Below are 21,652 nucleotides of genomic sequence, written 5' to 3'. Positions count from 1 at the left end.
GGTGATCAGTGTTTCTTTAAAATAAGTATGATATAGCTGGTCTGTGGTTAGGAAATGGCAAATGTATCGAGGCAGAAAGACAAAGAAAACAGGGAGGAGGTGCATGAGCAGATAAAGAAATTCAGACCTCGCAGGAGGAATATTCTGATCCAGACCAGTGCTTGCACATGGCTTGCCATTGGTGGCCGGGCCCAGTCAGCATGCATGCAGTCGATAACCCTCACTGACAGCTGGCTTGCAACATGAAAGTTGGCTCCAGGTTGACCCCACCTACATAATTTTCCTTCATTCACGTACCACACTTCCTATTCTGAACAAAAAGGAATAGAACCTACTGAATGTGTCTAGACTATATCCCACTAATTTCTCCTTTATCTTTGGCACAGAGAACATTCTTTCAAGCTCTGGATATAGAACCCAAATAGGTACTTTTGATAGTTGTTACCGAGATTGCTAATTGCCCCCCATACTCATTACCGCTGCCTTTTAAAAATAGTAGGATGCCCTGAGTTTCAGCCAAGTGCACTTGGCTGTTCAGCTAGGGATTTGATTATTTGCGAGTAAATGTGACCTTATGACTAAGTTCTGGCCAGTGAGAGAGAAGGTATATGCAGTCACCCGGATGGTTGTTTTTAAATGAAAACCAAATGTCTTCCTTAACCACGCTCACCCTTCTCAGCAGACTAGAGTGGGAACATGTGGTAGTGAATCCACTTTGATAAGCAATGTCCTTGGGCACAGCGCAGCAATAAGATGGGAGCAACCGAGGTTCCATGCTGCCCTGCTTGGTAAATCTACTCTACTCTGCTGGACCAGCTCAGGTTTTAATATAAGAGCATAATAAACCTCCTACGTTGCTTGAAGTTTTAATATTGACGTCAATTAAAGCAGACAGACAACTTCCCAAACTAATAAACTGAGAGTGCAATTCAAGATTAGCAGCTATTTTCTCTGAGCACTTTTCCCTGAGCTATGACAGTTTTATAGCTTGCATTGTTGCTAGGGAAAAGCCAGCTGTCCGTTGAATTGTCATTCTTCTGTGACAAATCTTTTCTCCCTGATTGCTTGCAAGATTCCTCTGTTTTTAGTGATCTGAAGTTTCACTGCAGTACGTTTTGGTGTGGATTTTTGATGTTATTGTTTCGCTGTTTTGGAAATTTTTGGTTTTCATGAATTTGAATCCCAGTGTTTTTCATTATATTTGGATTTTCTTAGTCATTATTTCTTTGAATATTGCCTCTCTCCAATCATCTCTGTGTTTTCCTGAAACTTCAACTAGAGGCACATTAACATTTGTAATTTTACTCTGCCTTTTTAACCTCTTATTTATTTTCTGCTTGTGCCTCCAGGCTTTATTCTGGGTAACATCTTCAAAATTACTTTCTGTGTACTCTGTGTTTAACTATGGGTAATGTGCTATTTAGCCTATCTATTGCACTTCTGATTTTGATTATTGTTTTTAACAGATCTACAAGTTATATTTTGTTCCTTTTCAAACCTTCTGGTCATTTGTATAGTCTCTTCCTCTTTTGTAACATTTTCAAAATTATTTTTTTTAAATATATTCAGTATGGTATTTACATTCTTTATGTGATGATTTCAGTATCTGCAATGTATGTGGTTCTAATTCAGCCTTTATTTTTCTATTTTCTTTTTTTTTTTTTTTGCTGATTTTACTCATGCTATCTTATTTCCACATGTATTTTGTCATTATTGGGGTACATATTTGAATTTGCATTACTGGAACCTTTATCTCTGGGAATATTTTGAACCCATTTTTGAGCTGTATTTTCCCGGAACATATATGTGCCTGCTTCTGCTAAGCTCCTGGGTATACAGCCAACTGAAAACCACCTTAAAAGTTTGACTTTGGAGTTTCGTGTGACCCTCATAGGCCATGTAAATTCTGGTTCCTTGATTGTATGCGAATCAGCTTCTGGGTAATATTTCTTAGTGGAGACATTTTCTTCTCCTCCCAAAGCTAAAGTGGAAACAATATCTTGATTCTCCACCTGCTAGTGGGCTTTTTTCTTTTTTTTTCCTTTTTCCCTAGCTCATTCAGAGTGCAGTCTTTCAATTTCCTCAGCTTTAAAGAATGTTTCGTATCCTACCCTCCCCCACCTGTGATATGTCCAAGTTCACATTTCGTTGCCTTGTGTGGGCTATAAAATACACCCTTTGCAGCAAACCTCAACCATCCTTCCCCATCCTCCCCCATGGCAGCCTCAGTGCACATGCCTGCTGCTCCAGCTTTTGGTTTCTTCTTCATTCCTGATACTTAAGGATTCAGTTCTTAATTAGAATAATGTTTATTTTATTTCAAACAGCATTAATAAGTTTTTTTAGCTGGAGGGTTTTCAGGTTTTTTCATCTGCGATGCTGCTGGAACAAGTTATAAAATATTTACATATGACCTAAGAGTCAAACTTTTTAATGAGAATAAAAGCAGCAGAGACGTGAAGGAGAAGTGTTGAGCTCTGATTTGGGGGTGAAAGAAAAGGTGAAACAGGAGAAAAACTGTTGACATTTTTTAAATGTCAAAAGTTTAATGAACTACTTAAGAAACAGTACCACAAACAGTATGTAATAAACCTTGTCTGATGATTTTACATAGTTGTCATTTTTCTCATTCAAGAATTTACTCTGCAGTATTATGTGCCAATAAAACTCTAGAAGAGCTAGAGGAAGGTGTGGGTGAAAGAAACATATTCCTTTTGCCTAGAATAACCCTATCTTATTGAAAGGATGGAAGTTGACACCACAAAAATTTGTTGAGTTCTTGTTATATACTCAGTGATGAGGGTTAGGGATAAGGTAGAAAATTAGTTAGAAGTATTTTAGATATGATACTTCGGGTATGAATATCTGTGAGCCAATTGAACACATTTGGAGAAAATCTTCAGTTAAAAAACAATCACTTGAAATGAGCAAACAAAATTTAAAAGGTGCCAGAGTGGGAATGTTACTTGGGATGCACTGGGTTTGTTGCGAGAAACAGAAAATTTGACCAACACGATAGTGTAAACAGTTGGGACATGTGGACATCCATTGTTTACTCAACAAGAGGCTTAGAGACAGATGGTCCCAGGGCACATGTGGCTGTTCAACAACTTTATCAAGACCAGAGCCTGTTCCAGCTTCCCAATGTGCTCTCCGTAGGCTTGTGCCTTCTTGATCAAGTTGGCCCAAACTGGTTCACATGCCCGTTCCTGATTGCAAAGGAGGCCAAGCAAGCAAACCTTTGTCTATAGAAGGAGAAATAAAATGGAGAAGAAAATGGAGAAGGAAGTCAGGAAAAACTCTTTGATAGCCAACCAACAGTGTCTGCCACAGTTGGGAAAAATATTCACATTATCTATAACAGTTAAAGATGTAGTATCCAAAGAGATGAAGAATTTCTGCACGTTAAAGAGGAAAAGACTTGCAACCCAATAGAAAATTGGGTAAAGTACATAAGTAGGTAGTTGTGCTGATATGTAATGCAATATATAATGCAAATAAAATGCAAATGGATAAATGTTACAAAAAGGTGCTCAACCACAGTAGTTTTAAGGGGAATTAAAATAAAAATAAGAGTAAAGTGTTATTTTTACCAGTCAGGTTGGTAAAAAAAGTAAAAGTTTGACAATATCAAGTGTAGACTGAGGTTCAGAGAAACAAGGACCCTCAAACTCTTGACAAATAAATAAACTGGCACAGTGTTTATGGAGCACATTTTGACAATTTATCCATCAAAATTTTATTTAAAATTCTACTTGTTGATATCTTTTTTTTTAATCTTGTCCTTTAGATTAAAAAAAATTTATTTTCATTGATTTATAGTTGGTTTACCATGCTGTGTCAATTTCTGGCATACAGCACTTTTTTTCAGTCATACATGAATATACATATATTCATTTTCATATTCTTTTCCCCCATACTTGTTGATATTTTAAATATTAACATTTGTACCTAAATATTACAGTTTGTACTTAAGGCGATTTGTGAGGATATTAATTGCACTATTGTTTAGATAGCAAAAAAATTGTCAGGAAAACTCCTACACTTTCAGCAATGAAAGAATGGTTAAACTATCATACGCCCAGGGTTCAGACAACTACTCAACTCATTAATAATAAGTTTGATTGTATGTTTTGTCACGGAAAAATCTCTAAAACATATTAAGTTTAAAACCCCAGAGATATATAAAAAGTGTGATATCACATATGCAATCTACACATAACAAATAGTACCACAAAAATACTATAGGTCATATTTGCTGTAGAAACATATACACAGGCATAAAGTGCAATTTTATAATTAGAAGTTAAAAGTCTGGAAGATAAGCAACCAACTGATATTGAGGAGGGGCGTGAGTTTTGGCAGTTAAAATAAATTGGAAGAAACCTTAAAGATCACCCTATCCAGTCTTTTCCCAAGTGGTGCAAGTGTTTTGCTGATGGCACATGAAGTAATTTTCAGGAGTCAGTGACATAGCGTGAAGTAAACTGGAATCACATAGTGAGAAATCTATCCTGTTTTCAGCGATCTTTTCATCTTTCTGCTCAAGTGAAGACAATATTCTCAGTCTGGTGCTCATATGACCCTTCGAATACTTATTCTTCTCCCTTTTCAACAAAGAGCAAACCCATTGCCCACAGACTTTATTAGGAACAAGATCTAGCTAGGTTTACTAACATTGTCATAGTGTATTTTTAAGGTTACCTTCCATTCTGACTAAGTAACGTGTTTTTCTATCTACCAGTACTATAATATTTGCCTATAAATGGATTTATTTAGTGAAATAGTGAGTAAATTAAAAAATATTCAAAATGAGTATATATGCATATATATGCACACATATACGAAGAATATGTTCACAAAGGATACATATACATATTTACATATATGCATATTTTTATGTATGTACATATGTATCTATATAAAGAAAATACAATTAAATCATATTTCAGGCAGTGGAGTAATACGACAAAAATCTTGAGGGGAAATGCAAATAACTGAAGTTTCAGAAATACTAACTTTTTACGGTATAAATAAAGAAAATTAAATTATTATTTTTTTATGCTTGTTACAATTTAATTAAATAACCTTCATCTCAAAGTCATGGTTTGAGATATACACAATTTTAGATTAACAGTGTATTTTTATTATTTGCTTCTATTAATAGCAGTAGTCTTACACACTCAAAAGATCTTGTAGCTTTTTTTAATTTAAAGGGATTTGGCATAGAAAGTTTTCTCAAACCATGAAACAAATCATTGGGGAAAGGTGAGTCTGGGGGGCAGATTCCCAGTTAAGGATCATGATGAATGTACACCATTACACAATGTGTTGGCCTCTATACAAAACAAGAATTACATAATCCATATTATTAAGGAAAATGAGTGAAATATATTGCTTTCAGACTTGACTTTGTGCTAATACTTAACATCTGTTTGCCAGGGTGGTCCAGGACTACGAGGACCAAAGGGCCAACGTGGTGAACAAGGTCCAAAGGTAATGTTTCTTCTCCCTCTTATATCACCAGCCATAATATAATTCTGGCGTTAAGTAGTATTTACCCTTTGCAGTTTAAAGCTCTTTATATTTTTAATGAAAGTTGTGTCTAAGACTTTTCCCTTATTCTTAAAAGCTTGTGATTTTTTAACAAAAAAAATTAGTAACTTAGTAAGAAGAAAGGTTTCTGGGTCAGAAGTAGCGTGTCAATGTTCTGAGTGATTTGCTACCCAAGGTAGTTCTCTCTCTTGAACATTCTCCTTTTCCTCTGTCTACAACAAGGATGAATCTTTGGGGCAGCACTGAATCACAACTAGCCAGCAGTCCTCTGGGTAGTTTCACAGGTTTTAGACTCCTCTTTCTCCCTTCCCACTGTGTGTAATCAAACACACAGCTCTATCTTCCATTTTCACTGCCCAAGGCCACCAAACGTGGTGGTTCAGGTTGTACACTGTACAAAGGCACCAGCTAAGAGAACCATGTCGAGGCACACATTTTTCCGCTTTGCACAAAGGCACCCTAAGGGATGGCAGAAGCCCAGCCACTAATTGAGTTCGGGTCTCATCATCTTCTATCTGGCTTTTTGGCAAATCTTCTAATTGGTCTCCTGGCTCCAGTGGCTTGATTTTTTTTATTGCTGCTTCACATCTGCCCCCAGATTTATTTCTTTAAAGTTATACTGGATCACATCATACTCTTAAAACCTGCCATTATGTGCGACTGCCTTGAGAATACACGTCAGCCTCCTTGGCATAGCATTCAAGGCCCTTTATGATTTGACTCCCTATCTCGCTTATTCATGGAGAAGAGAACATGGCAGCTTTTTTTTTACTAGAAAATTGGAAACAAATGGAGCAAGGTAGGAGAGAATGAGGAGGAGAAAAGGAGTAAATGAAAGAAGGCTGAAGATAATCAAGTACAATCCAACTCAAAACTCAAACCATAAAGCAGCTCCTTTTTCTGTTTTAGTTTTTGGTATTGTGACACATTTTCTCAGGCAGAGACCTGATGTATCTTACTTGGCTCCATCTCTCATGTGCTACAAGGGAGGCCAATGGTTTGAAGGCCTCTTCTCAGGCAGTGATACACTAGGTCTTTCCCGGTTTCACCCAAGGGCAGTGCCATGAACTTCTGAGGATCCTGGAACCCCTCCCCTCGGCACCTCAAACACCGTGATCCCATTGTGTTTCTAGTGTTCTTACTGGATGATGATTCTGAACATGAAGACATGTTAGGGGTTCATAGATATTTGATGATCTCAAGATTTACCCCTTTCCTCTAACAATCCCACAGGACCACTACTGATGTGATTATTTCTGTGTAATAATTTTGATGAATCATGGATGCAAGTATGTAGTGGTTTAAGGAAAAAGTCTTGTTGGAAAAAGGATGCTCCTTTGTCCATCAATGTGGACAGAGTAGGAACAGATAAACTAAACCTTCCGTATGGAAAGCCCCGATATGTAATATTTTTTATTTCATGGCTCTATATTTCAACTGCAGCAAAAAGATCATAAGAAAGTAGAAGCTCAAAGCAGCCCTGTCTCTGGTCTTTTCTGCTCATTTTTGTCTCATACAAATAAAATGGGACTACCTACCTTCTGTCCTTCTACTCCATTTTCAATTCCTTAATAAAATGCAAATAATATTATTCAACTATTACAAAGAATAAATAATATTCATAAATCACCTCCATGTCTGTTCCATCATATTTTTAAAAACCTAGCTACCTCTACCCTCCTCTAATACCATGTTTCTTGTAAAAATGTTTTCATTCAGTGCTTCTGCATCCTCACCTCCAACATAGTTCTTTTTGGGGGGGTCCATAAACTTTTTATAGCACCTTTATTCACAGTAGCAAAAAACTGGAAACAGTTTGAATGTCCATCATCAGAAGGTGAATGAACAATTTTCTGTCCATCCATGCGATGGAATACTCCTCAGCAATCAAAAGGGACTTACTACTGAAACATACAACAACGTGGGATGAACCTCAGAAACTCTCTGCCAAGTGAAAGAAGCAAGCAGGAAAGGAGTGATTAATTCCATTTACATACACTCTTAACCCACATGATTTCTGTATCCCTAGGAGTCCTGTAAAATTGCTCTCATTAAAGTCACCAGTCTTCCTTGTTACCAAATTCATGGGCTGTAGTTTCATTCTTATCTTGGGATTTCTGCAGCATTTGGCATGACCGGACACCTCTCTATTTGAAATTTCCCCCTCTTCTGGCCTTTCCTGCACCACTCCACCCATCCATCTTTATTCTCCTCTTGATTTTCAGTCTTTTTCGTTTAAGATTCTTTCCCAGGCTTCTCGTTGTCTCCCTTCTACCTGGTTGTCATCTCATCTTTATCCATTTCCTCTTTCACTCTATCAGCAATCTCCTTAGAGATTCTCACCCAGAAACTTATCTTCAACTACCCCCAAATCCACCGCAGCTCAGATCTCTCTTGACCCTTGAACAACTAGATGTCCCCACAGGGTTATGCTCACACACCTAAAACTGAACAAGTCTCCGGCTGCACCCATATTTACCCCACTTTACGCCATTTTTCTCTTCTTCTGTATTGCTTGTCCGGAGTAATGGATTCATCGATCTCACATTTAAGATTATTCCCAGGTGTTGGGAATCATAATTTATAAAAGACTAGCTTTTGTTGGAGTCACAGAATGAGAGAACGTGAAGATGAAGTTGAGGATCAGTAGGTTTACGGGGTCTAAGATCATAGAGGTGGTGTCGTTTTGGCAAATTACAACAAATTCCAAACTGTAGAAGTGTCAGAGTTGCTAAAGTGAAAGGAATGTCTGATCCTGAGAAGAAAGGAAATCACACAACGTTGCGCCTAGGGCAGATTATTCAGTGGACACGGAAGAGGTATAGGTGATGGCAGGTTCATGATGAGGAAGAAAACAGAGGTTAGGTGCAACGTCCTCAATAAATGCAGGGGACTGTCTCAGAGATGGAGTGTTTACAGTAGTGAAGGTGGAGAGAATGTGGTTCAGCTGGGTACGGTGAACCTTCACAGACCAAGAGGGTGGTCTTATATCGCTTACATCTTTTGGATCTGTTGTGGAGTGTGGGGGGTCTAGTTACTCACATAATTGGCACAGTGTTCTTATGTATGGAGGCAAAAAATACATAAATAAATAAAGTTGCAGTAGGTCCTGTGTGTTTACTCTTTTGGCTTCCTGATGACACTTTGACTGGGGGGTGTGAATCATCTGAGGCTTGTTGTCTTGTTATTCTATGAGTGTTTTATGTCTTAGGAAAAATTATTTAATGAAATAAATTATAAATGCCCTGAGCAGAAATATCTGGGTAGCAGATATTTCTGGGCACCAGAGGGTTTCACTTACCTCTGGGGTGACTTTCCTCTCTTGTCTTCCAGGGACCAGATGGCCCTCGGGGTGAAACAGGCCCTCCAGGACCGCAGGGTCCCCCTGGACCCCAAGGACCAAGTGGTCTGTCCATTCAAGGAATGCCTGTGAGTTTGTGTGAACAGTCAGATGGATTTTACTGTAACCACTTTTCCATAAGTTATAAAGAATGAACTTTTGTCTTCTGAGCCTTAATAATGATCTTTAGTCTCTACCAGCCCCTAAAAACAAGAATTGAGAAATGAAAATAACGATGGAGAGTTCATTCTTTAGCCAATTTTTTGTTCAGTGAAGGGGCCCTCTTACAAATCGATACGTGCCTGGGGAGTAGGTGTATCCACTATAGAAAAGAAATCGGGTCTTGACATGCATGGCCCTTTTTCTCGTTTGACGAGTCCTTAGTGTGTGTGATACAGTCTAGAAAGTAACAAATATTGTGCAAATTTAAGTTATTCGTTTTGTATTTGTAGTAATTGTGGAGATAGATTCACGGAAGTCACTGATGTATGATCTTTAGCTCAACAAGCATCAAAGCGTGATGCCCCAAGTATGAGTTTTAGATCATAGACAATACACTCTCTACAGCTGCCTTTCTTTGTATAAGCTGTCTGTACCTTTGAAAACAAATTTAATTCCACTCGCTGATTTTCATTAATCTTCCTGGAAGGATCTAGATTTAAGGAACAAAACCAGCCTCTGTAATTGGTATTTGAAGCCTGATGCTTTTCAGCACCTTTTTGAGCAAACTTTCTGTGCCTATGGTTGGGTCTCTGTGGCTAAGAAGTCTTCCTTTCCAGAGCTCTTTTCACATTTTAGAAAGCATTGCCCACTGCCAGTGTGTATGATTACTGCTGCTACTACCGAGTACTGGTGGTCTTTGTCCCCACCAGGTACTCTGTTTGCTGTTCCATTCTTATAAATTTCTAGTCAAAACAAAAGAAAAATCTATGTAGATATGAGCTTTAAAATCTAAACTATAAATAATACTGAAATGGTCAAGGATCCTGTCGTATATTTACAGTGTGTGCTGAGCCCTATCAGACTGGCTATTCTGTGTTTAAACTATTCTGATACACAAACATTTAGCTCTGTAAGAATGCTTACATAAGTGGTGTAGCTTATGTGAGAAGTGAAGTATGTTGTATTTGGATGTTAATGTGAAAGCAATTTAATATTGCAAACGTTAAGAGTCAGTGGGGAGAAAGAAAAGGCTGAGAATTTACCTCTGTGAACTTAACCTCACGTCTTTTTGGATATTCAGGGAATGTCAGGTGAAAAAGGAGAGAAAGGAGAAACCGGTCCTCCTGGCCCACAGGTATTAGTTTTTTTTTGTTTGTTTTTTTGTTTTTTGTTTTTTTAGTCTATTGCTCTCAGCTCTAGAGCTTTGCCAGGGGAAAATAAGGCTGTAGCTCCTGAAGTCAGCTGTGGTCTTGGCAATGAGTGGTTTCTATACTGAGGACCATTACCCTGTATTCATTTACCTGAAGCCCCGTTGTCAGAGGGGCCTACTGATGCTCCCCAGGGTGAGCCCTGGTGGGGAACATTTCTTGCCTGTGAGTAACTTCTGGGTTCTGAATTCTCCATCACGAAGACCTCACCTTTATGCTCTCAGCTTTGTTTGGAGGCCTTGATCTATTTCAGGGAAGCTGGGTGAGAGGGTAACTGATTTCCACGATTCTGACTCTTCCTGTCCTTGCTCTCTCTAGGGTATCCCGGGAAGTGTTGGTTCACCAGGACGTGATGGCTCACCAGGCCAGAGGGTAAGGACATGCCCAAGGTTGCTTGTTAAACTAACATAGTAGATTTCACAGAAAGTCACTCTTTGCCACTGGCAAGTTTCTATGCAAGGAAGTCAAATCAGGTTTTTTTCTTTTTCCTCTATCTTTCCTTTCATCGATCTACATTCTACCTATTCTACATCTCTTTCCCTTTTCTGATGTCTTCCATGCCCATTACTTTCCTTCAAACCTAGAAACTTTCATCATACCTGCCCAAATTAGCCATACCTCTTTCTGAACGTTCCTATAACCTGAGTACTCTTTGCACTGAATTCTGTGTACTGGTCTAACAGATTTTCCAGTTGTTTCAAATTCTCAAGTCACAAACCTAAAGGAAATCAAAAATCATATGAATTGAAATTAAATTATGACCATCTGCAGTATTCCCCATATGTTTAATATTTGTTAGTTATCAGTTCATTGAATCCATTCAAGTGGACAGTGGTAAAAGAAAGTATAAGAATGGTGGAGGGCTGAGTTAACATCTAGTATTTGTTTAGTCAACACATCTTCACTGAGCCAGGTTTGAAATTCTTGTACTCAAAGAGTTTATCGCTTATTGGGAGGAAATAGAATCAAATAAGAAACTGTAACATACGCTATAATTGGAGTATTTACAGAGCCCTATGGGAGCATGAAGAATAGATAATTAAGCCAGACTTGAAGGGTCAGGGAAAGCTTCCCAAAAGAGGCACAATGTAGGCTGAGTCTCAGTTGAGGGAAATTAGCCAGATACATGAGCAAAGGAAAGCTATTGCAAGTAGAGAGAATGGCATAGACAAAGAGGTGGAGTTGGAGAGAAGGTGGGCCATTTCCACTACTGCCCATGGTTTAATATGACTGGAGATTAGAGTGCAATGTGCAGTGTGAGTGTGTGTGTATGTGAGTGTGCACATGTCTGCACACACCTAGGTGTGGAGCGATTGTCAAGAGAGATGAAGCTGAAGAGCTAAACACAAATCCACTTAAATCATCTGTTCTTTTTTCAGACCCAGGATTTTGAGCTTTCACAGATAGGCAATAGGAAGCCATTACATTTTCATCAAGAGAGAGAGGCTGATCTTCCTTTAATGGTCACCAGTGTAGACATGTGGGCAGCTACAGTTTCTCTCAAGACTGAATTATATGCGGTGGCAACCACTTAGATCCAATCCAGTGAAAGACTACATATTTGGTGACATTCACTGGTATTTTGGGGGACAGCTAACCTATTAGGTTAGTAAATGATTGGCTGGAAAACATACATCTCTACTCAAACAAGGCTACCTTTAGCAATACTGCTCAAGAATAAGGAAATTATTTTTTCCATAGAAGTGTAGGTGTGGAGACTTAAATTTCTTCCATGTTAGGTTTTGTTTTTTGTTGGGTTTTTCTTTTTGGTTTTACATCAAACTTTTATTTACTTAATCTCAGTTTAGTCTCTATCCATCCATCAAGTGGAATTATTCAGTCTGTAAAGCATGTCCAGGTAAGTGTATCTAAAGGAGGCATTCTCCAACAGTTAGACTTACGTATGTTTCTTGTACATGTAGAAGGAGCGTCTGAAAGTATTTATGTGTTTTGGCAAAGGGCTTAGGCTTAGATCCTGTGTGGTTACACACCTAGATTCCTTCATAATTCCTGAATCTCTGAAAACAGCAATTCTAAAGATTTGGTTCAGTGAATTTACTTCATTTGTCTATGCATAGAGTCTAGTCTGGGCAAAGACCTCCCAAATCAAACATACTGGATTAATGTCTAGATTGTGTGGGTTTGGAATTCTTTAAAAACCAATATACCAACATAAACTTTTTATAAATATTTTGTCATTCTTCCAAACATGGCTTCTTCTATAGGATAAAAAGTCTTAGAGCTGTAGTAAAGTGTTGAGATACCTGTACATGGATTTTATTTCCCTTTCTCTCTCAGTTTGGAGGTAAAACTTTCAAGTATCTCTAATCCTACTTTGAAAAATTCTTGGATGGGAATGGAATTACTTTTTATAACTGGTTTCCAGAGGATACTCATTATTTATTTATTTTTTATTTTTTAATTGAAGTACAGTCAGTTACAATGTGTCAGTTTCTGGTGTCCAGCACAATATCCCAGTCATGCATATACAAACATATATTCCTTTTCATATTCTTTTTCATTAAAGGTTATTACTAGATATTGAATATTGTTCCCTGGGCTATACAGAATAAAACTTGTCTTTTTAGTCTATTTTTATATATAGTAGTTAACATTTGCAAATCTCAAACTCCCAAATTTATCCCTTCCCACCCGCTTTTCCAGGTACACATAAGATTGATACTGTGTCTATGAGAGGATATTCATTCTTTATAGGGCCATGTAAAAGAATTGTGCAAATCCTGTGACAGTTGTTTTAGAAAAGATATATGAGGGCAATACTATTCCAGTGTACAACTCTAGTGGGTGCCATTCATGCAGACTAAAATATAGTGGTGCCCCCTGGAATTGCATAACATGGCTGCCCTGCTTGGGGGAGGGATTGCATCTATATTTTTTGATATCTTATTTAATCAGATATTAGTTGAGCACATATCTTAGTTGAGAACATCCATGTGTCACATACTATGCTCAGCCTGGAGAGAGTTATCCATTACTACCTCCAGAGGGGAAGGGTCCAGAAGAGGAGAGACCTTCAGCAGCTAAGGCAGGCAATTTGTGCACCGTCTACCTGGAGGACGCAGAAGGATGAAGTAGAGTCAAGGGCATGACTCTTTTCTGGGCCAGGAAAACCAATGGGTCTTCATCAGTCAAGAAGGGAGGAAAGATGGGTGAAAACAGAGTTATTTAAGTGGCTCTGATCTGTTTAGTCAAGTATCTGGGGGCTTAATGAAACTAAAAGACCTAAGACAATTAGATAGTTACTTGGCAGGATTATACAGTTGGAGGTCAGGGACCAACTTTCATGGTGGTAGGAAAAGATCGAAGACATGGACCGCCTTTCTTGAGGGCCAGGCCTCTCTGGTGAGGTAGTGGGAGAGAGGCCTTGCTGAAACAGTACTGAGGACAAACAATTAAGATGATTCCTGTTCTGCCTTAGGCCATCCTAAGAGGCAAAGTTGCATTCAGAGAGAAAATAATGATGACAATGACAATGGCAGTAACAACTGTGGCACAGAACAGACTGAGGGCGAACACACTGGATGACGAGACTTGCTGCTGAAATGCCTGAGCCGGGAAATTGCCCATTTGGGCTTAGCTGTCCAGGCAATCAGGAAGGCAGAGTTCTCTTGCCTTTTCTTTACTCCAAGCACTGAAATCACTCACTGTTACCCTGATCCTGAGTGAGTAAAGGCAAACTCAAGGCAAAGAAGGAGGAAGTTGGGTTAAGTATGTGTGATGATGTCCAGTCAGTGCTTCTAGCTCCTTGGAGAGTCGCAGAGGGCAGGTGAGTGAGCTGTGCTATAGGAGTGGTGGGCTGTTCCTTACTGGTCATTCTTTCTTTTTAATCTTTGTCTTTTCTTATCAACAGTTAAGAATTCACAGCCCAAAGCTAGAACCATCACCTTGGCTATTAGCTTAGGGCAAAGTTAGCACCTCTTACCTGGAACCAGTGCCAGTGTGACCCCTTCATTTAGTCTGCAAGAAGGGAGAATTTAGCAGAGAATCATGATTAAGCATCTCCTCTTTAAACAGGAAACATGTTTCCTAATGTTCCTAGCTTATTCTGGCTTTTCCTGAAGGGAATCTTTGATTTCTAGGCAGTTCGTATTCCACCCTGGGCGTCAGGCCATAAGCAAGTCCAGCAAAAGTTGGACTTGTTCATTGAACCAGTCTCAGGCTCTAGCTGGGAAGCCAACAGAGCACAACGCAGGACCACACTATGCAAAGCATCAGTCCAAGTGCAGATTTAATAGCTCGGTGCATCCAGGCATCAGTTTTCATTCTGAGCCGTTCCAACCAACAGCATCCTTGTCTTGTCTTTCTTTTCCATTGTCAATCTTGCCATGTCCCTTTTGCCCCCTTCCTCTTCTTTTCTTGATGTCTGTAAACCCAGGGTCCACCCTGTGATCTTTGGGCTCCTCTGATGGAGGGTGGATCTCTCAACCCCCACCCTAGACATCCAGGTGGTCCTTAGAGAAATCAGGAAGAAAAGGAGAGACATGGACGATAAGTACAAGAAGTGAAAGAAAGAACTGAAAAACAAGGAAAGGAAAAACCACCTCTTTGCTAGTTCTGAGGCTCACCTATGTCTGAGACCACCAGCTTTCTGTCAAGACACTCCAAATAGAAACTTTAGAGAGTATTTTTATTTTCTAATTCCCAATACGGTTTTATAAAAAACCAGAGAGAGAAGAAATAAAAGTGACCAGGAGATACATATTTTATGGCACCTGGAAGATAGTAATTCGTCCCTGGTACCAAGGGTATTAGTTTTAAAATTCCAAGTAAATTGGATTTGGGACGCTTCCTTTCCCCCAAGTAACTGCTCCCTACATCTCCTGTCCTCATGTCATAGCCACAGCCTTCCTTTTTCATCTGGAAAAGATGAAATGCTGTTTTAAAAAATTTCTGCATATGAATTCTGCTGAACGTGTGTGGTTTTGAGAAGCAGGATGGCCCGGTGGTGAATATCATAGGCTTGGACCGTTAGCCAGGCCTGAGATTGAACCTGAACCATATGACTTTGAGCCAGTTACTTAGAATTTCCAAGCCTCACTTTCCTCATCTGTGAAGTGGAAAAAATAATATTCAGCTCCATAGAGCTATTGTGGGAATTAATTTATATAAGGAATTTCTATATAAAAATTCAATTTTAGCTGATAAAAGTATTCACTATTTTCAGTGTAAACCTAATGAGTCAGGACAGTCCACGATTTTACAATGCCTGTCCTTGAAATTATTAAGGTGCCTTAGAAGAGTTTAATGAACTAGGGAAAAAGTCTAAAGAAAAAGTAAGTAGTTTGTTGTCGCTGTTTAATTTTCTTGGACTCCCCCTTGAAAGGATGCTTGGAACACGTTTCCTTTTTATGTGGGTTTGATGTACACAAAGGCCATATTTGTGATGAATGTCCCACTTCATCAAAGTGAGTTGGACTCAAAATCTACTCAAGAAATTGAACCTGAGTCAACGATCTGGATTTAATTTCTGTCCCAAATGCCAAGCAGCGATGAGAGATTCATCTAAGGAATATTTTGTTAAATATTAAGATTCATGATAATTATCCCCTAGAGTTTCTTCCTCCTTTAGAAGAGGAAATGTAAAAAACCATCACAAAGCTCATGGAGACAATGATTGGACTTTCTTTTTCATAGGTCTAGACGGGTTTTTATAAAACTCCAGGAAAACATTCTCACAGTCAACCACAGAGATGATAGTTTATGCAATGGGGACTTGGCAGATTATTTTAATAAAAATAGCAGCAGGCACTATCACAGATTATTGACTAAATTCAGTGCTTTACAAATCTTATGTTCTCTAATCCTCAGAGTAAGCGCGAACGCTAGGCGCTCTTACCCCACTTTACAGATACAGAATCTGAAGCTCAGGAAGTTGAAGTAACAATGCCACACAGCACGTAAGCGCTGGAGCCAGGATTACAATCCATCTCTCAAGCTCCAGCATAGCACTCTTTCTTTCCACAAACTTATGTTAAAAGTTAAAGTGAGATTTTATTAATGCGGGCAGTTCTTCCAGGAGAGACATTGATAAGCCAGACTCCGTCCCTGAAGGTATCTCACCCAGCATTTTGGGGGCAAAAGGAACCCAGTGTGAGTTACTTTCTTGATGAAGTAGAAGCTAATAGTTTACACATTTGAATATGTTTCTTTAATTACTTTTCACCTTTACGTGGATGGTGGCCCATCTGAGGAGAGAACCGTTACTCAGGGAATAAATTTCATGTCATTACTGGCTTTAAAGAAGCTTCTCTTGGGGCACAGGGTACAAATGATACCTGTCTTGCACTAAGATTCTAACACTGTCCTTTGGGGTCAGGCCAGACATTTTAATGTTTGTAAACCAGCAGCTGCACAACTTGAGTCATCAAGTTGTTATTTTGTGTTCTGCTTTTTTTTTTTTTTTTAAATACATGGATTCCTGGACTTCAACCTGAGGGATTCTGATACAAAAGGTCTTGGATGTGGTTTAGGAATGTCCAGTTTTAAAAAGCTTGATGATTCTAATAATCAGCTAGGTTTTGGAGCCCCTGGATAGTGCATTATGTTAAGCCCTTTGCATGTCAAAGTAATTTCTTAGAATATTGCTGTTGTTTTAATTCACTCAAGTCACCATTGCAGTTACTAAAAATATACACGTTTCTATTTCTATATATACATTTAGATTATATGTGTTATATGTGTGCATTTAAAAATAGTGCATGTGAGCATATGCAAAAATATATACATATGTTTACATATACACATGTATACACGCATACATATTATGTGTGTGAGTGAAAATTCCCCATTGTGACTCAACATGGTATCACACATAAGGACTGACCTTGGATCTCTAACCTGGGCCAGTGTTTCCAGAGTCTGTGGCTTTTTGTTGCTTGGCCTCTTAATCTGGTGGTTGGTCTTAATCCTTTGCTGCAAGTAGCAGCCTTGTTTCTTATGGCCGACTGCCACGCAGGTCCCTTGCTGTTGCCCTCAGCAGTCCAGAGCCATGCCACAGGGCTGAAATTGTGCAGCGGGAGCGTCTTCAAGTGTGTATTTAGTCCTTGATGCTTGAGTTTGGTCTGTTCCAACAAGCTCACCAGGTGCCAGCTACTTACAGATCCCACTGTGCCTGAGAGTGTAGAGCTGGTCAAAGGACATTAATTTACAATTGGCTGTGTTCCAGAATCCTAGGGGTAAGTGTCCATGATCCACCATTGCTGACTTCAAAGAAGGCATGGATGGGAAATACCATAACCAAGTCACTGGCTCTGACTGCTTTTTTTCTGATAGCTACATAAACATAAATATTCTAGCTGCTGACTTTAATTTTAGTTACAACACACTCTGTGGGCACATCCATTTCATCCTTTAGATGCCATAGACACAGTCCCTTGAAACCACAAACTTTTTAAGAGCCTACAAAAAATGCTTTCCACCTGAAAAAAGCATATATGTTTTCTCTAGGGTATGGAAAAGAAAACTGAAAAATGGAAATTAGTAAATTAGTTAAAATGTCTATAAAATGTTACATTTTGCTAATTTCAGCCATAGTTAAATTTAGTATTTATTCAAATATCAGTAATTTTGAAAACGTATTTTGGGATGGATTTCCTTTTGCTGATAAATCATAGCCAACCATAACTTAGTAAGTTGCTCAGAGCCAAATGTTTTCAAAACAAATTATAAAAAATCCTTTGAAGTTTTTATAGCAGAAATTATTTTTAATGTGGATTGTGGGTGCATGTTAATATTTTGAAGTAGGAATCTCAAAAAGGAAAAATACTCATGTTATAAAACATCATTGTTTGTTGGTGGCTGTTTTTATGCACTTTAAAAAATATGTGTTGGTTTAAGTGAATTCTTACATTATGCTTATTATTTAATCTTCTGTTGATTCTTCACTGCTTAATTAAGAGTTTCTGCTTTTTTATGAAGGTGTGTAATCCACAAACATACATCTGTTGAGATTGGCTCCCTGATATGAAATGGAAAATTTGTAGATCTAGAAATGTTTCAGGAAGTACAAATTTTTTTTTAATTGAAGTAGAGTCAGTTACAATGTGTCAATTTCTGATGTACAGCATATGTCCCAGTCATGCATACGTATACACTTACTCTTTTTGCATATGTATATATACATATATTCATTTACAAACACATTTTTAGCTGTTAAGTGAGCTTTGATTAAAGTTAAGCTGAATCACAAAACTAGAATTTGCCAATTCTTTTGCCTTGTAAAATGCAGGCATTTGATTTAGTTTTTCTTTTCACCAAGTTTATTGCTTTGATGTAAAAAGCTGCCATTGCTCCTCACCCTGAGATGAAGAGGTGAGGAAAGGGACTGGACTTGGTCCCTCCCTGCCTAAGACTTGACTGGCATGTGAGAATGGGCTGTGATGCAGCTGCCACAGGGGAACTGGAGCAGGGAGAGGAATGCAATGTCCCAGCCATCCTGGGGCCCTTGACTTAAACACCCCTCTCCTGCGACACCCTCCCTGGACCCCCCACGCCTGGACTAGGTGCTCTTCCTACAGGTCCCCTTGGACCCTCTAGTCCATCATCACAGCACATTATCATTTTCTTTCAATTGTTGACTTTTCTCAAAGCCGTAGCCTCCTTGAGAAGAAACTGTCTTGTTCATCATTGTCGATCCAAAACCTAGCAGAATGCCCAGCACGTCGTAGTTCTGCAAATATTTTTTCAAGAATGTGACAAATGGGAGGCTTACAAGTTGAAAAAAAAATCTTTCAAAGGTAAACTTAAAGCGGAATTCAAAAGTTAAAAAATAAAACTATTTCTATGATGTGAGCTTTTTGATTTTTTAGGGTTAAGAAGAAATTTGGGGAAAGAAGGGCCTTGATTATGTTTCTAAAAATGATGTTAAGCCTAGCATCCTTTTAGTCAATAACAAGGTATAGCAAGTAAATTTTAATTTGGAACGAAGGAAACAGGTATCTCATAGTATCCTTAAGAATGCCTTTGTTCTTGAACTACTATATCTAAAATGTGCAATTTTTCATGACAATCCATGAAAGAAAGTCCTAAATAAAGTAAAATGCATTGGAATGGATGCTACTGGTGCCCTGGTCAGATTCCCTTTACCTGGCAGGTGTATTCCATCCCCCAGCTGCTATGGGTTTGACTGCTCACAATTCACAATTACCTCTTCCACAGAGAAATACCCTTGGAAATGCCGCCTAGGCCCCAGTCAATGACCAACTGATGTGGATGTATAAAACCTTGCCCTGGATCAACTCTGAGGTGTAACTCAGACTCCAGGGCTCCCCATGGGATCAGACTGAGGCCAGACTTTAGCTCAATCCAATTCTAACCTAACCTCTTGGCCTGCTTTCTTCTGCCTCCTTCACTAGCTAAAAGGTTTCTCCCAAGAACACACCTATAAATCAAAGGCACAACATCCCCATCTGCTTCTAGGAAACCTCCCTTAAGATTTTCACTGAAATGAAATTACAGCTTCTGAGTAGATAACTCCTGATGCCTTTCCTCTACGCTTAGGAAGGGTTCCAGAGCAAGGAGGGGCGACACTGGCATTCCCCCCTCCCCAACACCTTTCCAGACTAATTATATCTGCAATTCATATGCATTTGTTTCAACACGATAATCCGAGCACTTCTTCTAGGAACCTCAATTTTATTTGCAGTAAACGTTTTATTAGTACCTATTTTGTGCCCAGCATGTACTACGAAGGTATTAGGAATGGAACAGCGAATAAAACATAATTTCTGCCCTCAAAAAAAAGAAAGAAAGAAAGAAACTTCAGCTTCTGAGGATGCTCTTCAGGTGGAAGAATACAGAGCAGATAAACATCTAGTCTCCTCTTGTGATCTGATCATCACACTGAAGCAATAGCCTCTCGGCCAAATTGAGCTCCTATATTAGAACATCCTCTTCCCTTCCAGACAGTACACACGTGGTGTCTGTAAATCGTTCTCAGGGGTATCCTTACGGTGCCAGCATGCAGGAGAGCACTGCCAGATCATTGCTTTTTAAACTCCTTCCACACGACTGGGAGGGAGGCCGTCAACATGTTATTTCCTGCAGGTCTTCCTTGGAATGATGCAGTTATCTTTTAAGAAAATATGCCATGGTTTGCCTCCTTCTGTGAATAAAATTGCCCTTGCTTGTTTTTTGAGATTTTTTTTTTCTCTCTCTGACACAGCCTGGAAGAGTTAGGGAATAATTCCTGCAGCAATGCTTCAGTTTCAGCTGCTGGGCAGTTGTGTTGACCATGTGTCACATGTGGGCTTACCCACATGTGTAAGTGTGTGTTTGGCCCCAGCCAGTGCTGGAAGAGTTTTAAGGCAGGAAGCAAAAGATGTCCTTTTTAAAATATCTTCTTAAATTATTCAATATGTGCTCAGAGTTCATTTTTTTCTTATGTGACTTCATCTAGGAAATAATAATCATTTTTTTTAAATTTTTTATTTTTTTCATGGTAAGGTCTCCTAACTGCTCCTGGTCCCGAGTTTTCCTACTTATAATATGAGAGTGTTGGACTGGACGAGTTCTAAGATTCAGTTTTTCTCTGACATATTCTGATTTTTTATGCCCTCTTTCTGGATATGCTATATTTAAACTCCATGTAAAATTGTCTCTTTCAACCTATGTCATGTCAGTATTCAGTCCTGTTGTTTAGTTAGCAAATCCAAGGAAGGGTGTGTGTGTGTGTCTGTGTGTGTGTAACTTAGTCTGTATCAGGGCCTATCACTGCAGCTTTCTGACTTAATATTGTTAACTGAATAACTGAAATGAAAGAACGGAAGTAGCAGTGACATTGGCTTGTGTATTAGTGTAGGATAACTGCTATAACAAACAACCCTAAACTCTCAGTGGTTTAAAGCAATAAAAAAAAAATAATAAATGAAGCAAAATTAAATTAAATTAAATTTAAAAGTCTGTTGTTTGTTCACAGCCCAGTGCCATCATCAGGATGGGCAGAGGAGTTGGGACGGGGAGATCTAGTCTCTGCTCCATGTAGTCATTTAAAGACTCGAGGTCTTTCCATCTTGAGATAATTTGATCTTCAACACATGGGTCCTAAAGTTGTTCCAGAAGGAAAAAAGAAGATGGAGAATTATCCACAGGGAGTTTCTATGAGCTAGAACGGGAACTGGCCCCTTTCCACTGGCCGGAACTCAGCCCTGTGGCTCCAGCAAAACTGCTGGAACAAGAGGCTGGAAAATGCAACCTCACCATATGCCCGGACAGAAAAGGAGAACCATGAATACTGCTGAGTTCTAGAATCCTCTGCCTTATCTGGTTTAGACTAGCGAGTATTTGAGGTGAGAGTGTGATGGAAGGGCCTTGCTGATCAGTGCGTTTTCTACACACCTACCCTGCCTCTGCTTCAGGGCACCCTTCA

General features: G+C 39.0%; 1 protein-coding gene across 3 annotated transcripts in view; it reads left to right on the top strand.

Moving 5' to 3' along the window:
• Positions 1-21,652, top strand: part of COL14A1 (collagen type XIV alpha 1 chain) — a 184,338-nt gene that overhangs the window by 125,360 nt on the left and 37,326 nt on the right. For all 3 annotated transcript variants that reach the window (XM_014560694.2, XM_014560692.2, XM_014560695.2), the window contains exons 37-40: positions 5,443-5,496; positions 8,890-8,985; positions 10,140-10,193; positions 10,585-10,638. In XM_014560694.2, coding sequence (XP_014416180.1) covers positions 5,443-5,496; positions 8,890-8,985; positions 10,140-10,193; positions 10,585-10,638 — 258 coding nt within the window. The remainder of the gene's footprint in view (positions 1-5,442; positions 5,497-8,889; positions 8,986-10,139; positions 10,194-10,584; positions 10,639-21,652) is intronic.

Source organism: Camelus ferus, chromosome 25 (genome assembly GCF_009834535.1).
Source record: "Camelus ferus isolate YT-003-E chromosome 25, BCGSAC_Cfer_1.0, whole genome shotgun sequence".
In the NCBI taxonomy this organism is placed as follows: Eukaryota; Metazoa; Chordata; class Mammalia; order Artiodactyla; family Camelidae; genus Camelus; species Camelus ferus.
This window is presented reverse-complemented; position numbering and strand designations above follow the sequence as displayed.